The sequence below is a fragment of the Bison bison genome, unplaced genomic scaffold (genome assembly GCF_000754665.1).
Source record: "Bison bison bison isolate TAMUID 2011002044 unplaced genomic scaffold, Bison_UMD1.0 scf7180017864453, whole genome shotgun sequence".
Taxonomy (NCBI): domain Eukaryota; kingdom Metazoa; phylum Chordata; class Mammalia; order Artiodactyla; family Bovidae; genus Bison; species Bison bison.
Window position 1 is genome coordinate 427,260 of NW_011495015.1, and position 7,038 is coordinate 434,297.

Genomic DNA, 7,038 nt, shown 5'->3' on the forward strand with positions numbered 1-7,038 from the left:
CTACCAAACAAAGTCAGTGGCAATGACTGTAGTGTGTGTGTTTCTGTTTCTTTGTGTATGGCAGATTGCATTTTCCGGAAGGGCTGCACCAGCATATGATGCACCCCCTTTCCTGTTACACAAAGAGGCTGTGATTCCTTTCACTGAGAGTTGGTCTCTGTTCCCAATTCTTGTTGGAACGCCCAGTGGGTAAAAAGATGAGCTATAAAGTTACTTGTCGTGGGGCTGTTGGGTGGGGGCAGGCAGGCATGGGAAAATCTTGAATAAACTTATTTATGCTTAATTTACAAAACTGCTTAGTGCCTAATTTTTAAAATACTGTTTCTCCACATGTAGTAGTGTGAGCAGAAGCCCAAATTGTTCTTTGCTGTTAATGTGTACTCCTTTTCTGGGAGGGGATATGCTTCTATTTTTACCTGACTTCTTAGGGTAATGTTCCACGTGGGGAAAAAATGCTGGTCATGATAGACACGCCACGTCGCTGAGTGCCTCATGCAGGCATCGTGGCACAGAATCTTCCATTGTGGAATGCTGAGAACCGGAAGGGTCCTGAAATGAGCATTTGTGGCTCTAAAATAAGATTTGAGAATATTTCTGGAGCTCAAAATAAAGTAACAGTTATATGGCTTGAAGATAACAAAATAGATTACAATTTTAAGATCGACACTCTGGAGTATAGGCAGATATTATTTGGAGAGTTTAGTTGGAATTGGAGTGTGGTGTGGTGACCTGAGATTCCTTCTTTGCAGTGTAGTTGCCTGAACTGTTTAATGTGGCTGTGGGTGTGAGCACAGCAGAGCAGTGCAGTGCACGTGTGTGAGAACAGAGCCTTCTGCTTGAAGGGCTGTGTCCAGCCCTGGGGTCCCAGGCTGTCAGCTCCGTGGACCTGGTACATCATTCAGCCCCTAGCCTGTTCCCCTGACACACACAGTGAGGGAGACAGTGTTTCCATTAGTGTGCTGAGACTTGACAGAGGCGCTGGGCATGTCCTAAGTGCTCAGTGAAAGTTATTTTATACAGGCTGGGAAACTATCTTTTTGCTATATAAAGTTTAAGAGAAATGTTAAAATATATTTTTGTTATTTTAAGGAAATTCGCAGTGAGTCCCATGACTATCCTCATAGAGTGGCCAAGTTCCCTGAAAACAGAAATCGAAACAGATACAGAGATGTGAGCCCATGTAAGTACTCATGGCGGGGTGGCGTGTGTGTGTGTGTGTGTGTGTGTGTGTGTGTGCTGGTTTGTTGTAGGACACAGGACATGGCAGAAAATGTTGGGGTCAAGGTTGATGAGCATGGTGGGTTTTTTTTTTTTTTGTATCGACATATATACGCGCTCTTTAAAGAAAACTTTTGAGGTATGAAATTGTGGAAGGAGGGGAAATTGCCTGTAATTACCTCCTCTTTCAACACAGCCACCATTTACTCTATGTATTTGCTACCAACCTTTTTTTTTCCACTTGATTTTTGTTTTTTCAAAATAATCATAATTATATATGTATGTGTACTCATATATATCTATATACTTTTCATATTATTCTATAGCTTTTATAAGTATTTAAATATTTATTCATATAGTTTGCTTTTTCTCCCTAAAATGAAAAAGTAGTATGTGCATACTATAGAAAAGTTTTAAAACATAAAAATGTGTAAAGGGAAAACTCTCATGACTTAAAAACTTTAAGGTTTATATCCTTTTGGTATTTGTCTGTGTAAATGTGCGTCCTTTTAAATTCAGTTGGATCCTGCAGGTACAGATCAAGCTCTCCTCCCGCGAGGCCACACACTCTGGTGGTTTCCTGTCCTGAGCACGATCTGTCAGTGGTTGGATTTCGATTCCGCTGTGCTCATGTGGGTACACACATACATGGTTTTGTGAACAGTTGTAATATCAGGGCTTTTAAAATGTGTTCAGGTGATTTTATTTTTGTCCTGGTTGAGGCCTCCTTCTGGAGAAGGCAATGGCACCCCACTCCAGTACTTTTGCCTGGAAAATCCCGTGAACGGAGGAGCCTGGTAGGCTGCAGTCCATAGGGTCGCTAAGAGTTGGACACGACTGAGCAACTTCACTTTCACTTTTCACTTTCATGCATTGGAGGAGGAAATGGCAACCCACTCCAATGTTCTTGCCTGGAGAATCCCAGGGACGGGGAAGCCTGGTGGGCTGCCATCTATGGGGTTGCACAGAGTCAGACACGACTGAAGCGACTTAGCAGTAGCAGCAGGCCTCCTTCACATACTGCCTGAGGCAGCTTCACTGGCCACAGGACTCCCCGAGTTTGGTTTCAGTGGGCGAGCGTGGGCGGCGTCCTCCGAGCTGCCTGGGTGCTGGGCATGTCTGTGCCCAGGGCCTTCTCCCGGCCTCCCTGTCTGCCATCACAGCACCACTCTTCCTCCCATCTTCAGCCTCTTTCTAAGAACTCTCTTCCTTTATTTTTCACATGTGCTCCAGTGTCTTCTGATGTCATCCCCCATATCCATTGCAGCTGTGACTTAGTCCAGCTGTGTCCACAGCTACGTGGACACAGGCACGTGTGTGCCCACACATGTACATACAGTCCTGGAAGAATGCATCACACAGTCTGTCTGTCCAGCCTCATCACCCACGTATTCTTCAGCCCCTGGTTCTACCCCAGCCTCCCTACGGAAACTTTTATTCTGAAGTGCTGTTCACTCTCTGGTTTTCTCTTGTAGTGAGGGACTTTCTGCCATTGTCTTTTCTTATCCCTATGTGATTTTTGACATTGGCAGCCATGCCTTCCTTCCTCACGTCAGTCTTAATTTTGCTGTCACTCCTCTGGGTGATCAGAGCTTCCTTCCTCAGTTGTCTTCAACTTGAGCTCTGTCTGTCTGCCCCTCTGCTCCCTCTCCCATCTTGTGTGAGTTCAGTTGCCATGTTTCTGCTTATGGCCCCGGATCTTGTCTGCAGCCTGTGTCTCCTCAGATACAGACCCATTCACCCACTTCTTGTGACCTATCTCTGTCTTGCTGTCCCGTGACCACCTCAGGCTAAGGATTCCTCCCACATCCCTCAGTCCTGGCCCTACTCCTGCTCTTTCTACCTTATACCCCATATTCGTACTGGACCACTAGCCACATACTTGCTGCAGCTGGAAACTCATACTTCTCTCCCATTCAGTTCCCATGTCTGGTTGGTGACTTGTTGTTTAGTCTCTAAGTTGTGTCCGACCCTTTGCAACCCCAGTGACTGTAGCCCTCCAGGCTCTTCTGTCCATGGGATTCTCCAGGCAAGAATACTGGAGTGGGTAGCTGTTCCCTTCTCCAGGAGATCTTCCCAACCCAGGGATTAAGCCCATGTCTCCTGCACTGCAGGCGGATTCTTTACCATCTGAGCCACCAGGGAAGACTGGGGACTCCTGCTAAATCCAGATGACAGAAGAAGTGTTTTTTAAAAGCCCTTAAGGTGGTGCTGGCAAACCTGTCCTGACTGAAAGTCATCCTATCATTTCCATACATAGACTTGTATGGTTGTTGCCTTGTTCAGAAAACCTGTACTGAAAACCAGCTCTATGCCTGCTCTGTGTGCAAGGACCGTAAGTCCACACACCCTGCCTGCTCACCGTATATGTGCGGTGTGGGGGTTCGTACCTGCTATGCTATGTGTGTTGGGAGGTGCTCAGTTCTGCTTGGGGAGTTAGGGATGGCTTTTAAGATAGTAACTTTTGTTTTTTAATAAAATAGTCTATTTTAAACCAGCATTTATTTTTCCCATCCATACAGGAAATAAAAATAGATAATACCTCATGTGGAAAAAAAGATAATACTGAGTGCAAAGCAGACAATGATGTTTGCAAATAATCGAAAAGAATTGGTTCTTTTCTTAATTCAGAGTTTTAGATCTTTCTGAATTTTGATTCACCAAGTCTGGAAATGTATTTTTAAACAAATTCCTTACACAATTGTTATGTATCCAGCTTGAAACTACATTTGGAGGTATGAATATGAGATGCATGTTCAAAGAGGGGTGTTTTGAAATAGAATTTTAAGAAGTCCACAGTCTTTATGTAATTGCTGTGACTGAAAGATGCCTCATTTGTCTCAGTTAACCATGAGGTGATTGTAGAAGAGATGAGCAGAAAGGTGGTTGACTGAGAAAATAGAGGTTGTAGTAATCACATTGAGGATTGTATTTGTACTGTCAGAGACAGCTGCCAGGTTCTGAAATCTTCCTCACTATTTGCTTTGCACATAGAAATCCCAGTTTACTGTTTGATATAAGAGGAAGTCCCAGCCTTTTGTTTTCTCCGGCCATGAAAGAATAGTTTTTTGTTTTTGTGATAAAAACACATACCATAAGTTTACTCTTTTAGCAGTTTTTAGGTGTCTGTCACCCATGTTGGTGGCTGTATGCATGTTGCTGGACCACAGGTCTTGTCATCTTGTGTGGCTGAAATGCCACCCCTCCTCCAGCCCCTGGCTGTCACCATCCTGCTTCCTCTTTTCTCAGACTCTGATCACTTTAGATGCTTCACAGAAAATGAATCATACAGTGGTTCTTCTGGTGATGGGCTTACTCCTCACAGCATAATGTCCTCAAGGTTCATCCTTCAGTATTTAAAGTAACACATGGACTTCAGATTCCAGTTGTGTGGCAGGTTAGACAGTCCATGGTTTCTTACTGCTGCAAAACAAGATTCTCATTAAGCACACGTTTTAAATAAATTACTCGGTGGGGAGGAAGTAAGGAAAAGATTCAGGCTTTCTGTGCTCTCCACCTCCTACAAAAAGATCTCAAGAAATGGCATGGCTTCTCTGAATGCACAGGCCAGTGTCAGCTGGGACATTTGTATTCACCTAATAGTCTCCAGGTAAATATATAAGGCAGAAATGACTAGGATTACAGAAAGACATTGATAATTCTATGTTCACAGATTTCTTAAGGCAAAATAATAGTAAAGAAGTGGAAGGTTTAGACTGCACAGTTAAGCTTAATTTAACAAGAAAAATATAGAACCTTATGTCTAGCAATTAGAGAATTCACATTCTTCTAAGACTGCATGGAATACTTGTAATAAATGGACCATTGACTAGGCTGTAAAAGTAAATCTTGACACAGTTTAAGAATTACTGCCATACAGGCCATGTTCTTTGACCGTAATGCGATTAAATTATAGATTATTAATAAAAAGATAAAAATTCCTATAAATTTGGAGATTTATTTAAAGATTTCTAAATGATTCATGGGTCAAGATGAAATCATAATGGAAACTTAAAAATGAACAATAGGTAAAATCTACTTAGCAAAACTTGCATAAAGCAGCAAAAACAGTACTGTAAAAAAATACTGTTTTAAATGTTTGTATTAGAACAGAAGGTTGAAAATTAAAGTGCTAAGTGTCTAACGTAATTTAGAGTAAAAGTAACAGGATAAACACCAAAAAAAAAAAAAGGCAGAAAGGAAATAATACAAAAATAAAATAATACAAAAATAAAAGCAGAATGGAAATCAATGGGACCATACACAGGACCAAATAAAATCAAATGTTGGTTCCTTAATAAGACTAATCAACTAGCAAGATTGAATAAGAAAAATAACACAGATATACAAAAACCAGACAGAGGCAGATGCATATAAATAGTATTAGGAGAAAAGGGGAACAAAATACAGATGTAAAATGACTTTAAAAGCTAGACTACTGTAAACAATTATGGCAATAAATGTGATCACTTAGAAGAAGTAGAACAGACTCCTGGAAAAATAGCATTTACCATTGTAGATTAAAGGAGAAATAGAGTCTAAGGAGGCCTGTGACAGCTAAATAAGTTAAATTAATTAATAAACAATTTTGCATTGAGAATTCACTGAGACTAGCTGTTTTAACAGGCATGTCTTATAATAATGAAAGCTCTCCCAGAGAACAGAAAGAGAATACTCCCCAGTTCCTTTTGTGAGGCTGTTAGATGGGTAATTTGGATATCCAAAGCAGAAAAGTTTAGTAAGAGGAATAAAAGTTACATGCGTACCTGTGTCATGGATGTAGATGTAAAAATCCTAAAGAAAGGTTAGCAAACTGAATATGGCAATATCTATATTAGTTTTAGGAATACAAGAGTGGCTTAGCATTAGACAGTCTTTAAATGTAGTTAATCTTAGTAACAAGGTAAAAGAGAAAAAGCCATATGAATATCTTATAGATGGAGAAAGATTATTTAAAGTCAATTCTTGCTCCTGATTAAGAACAAAACATATATCAAACAGAAGGAAAGTTCTGTAACTTGAGATGACACCAACAGTCACATCACTGTGTTTTGTTAAAAAAAAAATTTTAATTAATTTATTTGGCTCTGCTGAGTCTTAGTTGTGGCATGTGGGATCTAGTTCCCTGCTCAGGGATCGAACCTGGGCACCCTTCATGGGGAGCTCAGAGTCAGCCTCTAGACCACAGGGGAGGCCCCACGTCACTGTTAACGATAACATGTTACAGACATTTTCTAAAACTTGAGGACAAAACAAGGGTGTCCACGAACACTACTTCCACTTCATATTGTCCTTTGGTGGGGGGCGGGGAACAGAGCAGACCCCAGAGGCCAGGTACCACCCCCCCACACACCTCCCTGACAACTGTTTTGTCTGACCACACTCATCCAGTCGCCTCTACTAAAAGGTCCTGGAGCTTTCTGAGCTCTTGTTTTGCTGAGTTACTTCACTCCTCAAGTCAGTTATAGTTTCACCTGCTGATATTTCAGTTCAGTTGCTCAGTCATGTCTGACTCTTTGCGACCCCATGAATCGCAGCACGCCAGGCCTCCCTGTCCATCACCATCTCCTGGAGTTCAATCAAACTCATGTCCATCGAGTTGGTGATACCATCCAGCCATCTCATCCTCTGTCGTCCCCTTCTCCTCCTGCCCTCAATCCCTCCCAGCATCAGAGTCTTTTCCAATGAGTCAGCTCTTCGCATGAGGTGGCCAAAGTACTGGAGTTTCAGCTTTAGCATCATTCCTTCCAAAGAACACCCAGGACTGATCTCCTTTAGGATGGACTGGTTGGATCTCCTTGCAGTCCAAGGGACTCTCAA

General features: G+C 41.9%; 1 protein-coding gene across 3 annotated transcripts in view; it reads left to right on the forward strand.

The window, feature by feature from the left end:
* Positions 1-7,038, forward strand: part of PTPN2 (protein tyrosine phosphatase, non-receptor type 2) — a 68,263-nt gene that overhangs the window by 19,543 nt on the left and 41,682 nt on the right. For all 3 annotated transcript variants that reach the window (XM_010859043.1, XM_010859042.1, XM_010859041.1), the window contains exon 2: positions 1,090-1,180. In XM_010859043.1, the coding sequence (XP_010857345.1) occupies positions 1,090-1,180 (91 nt within the window). The remainder of the gene's footprint in view (positions 1-1,089; positions 1,181-7,038) is intronic.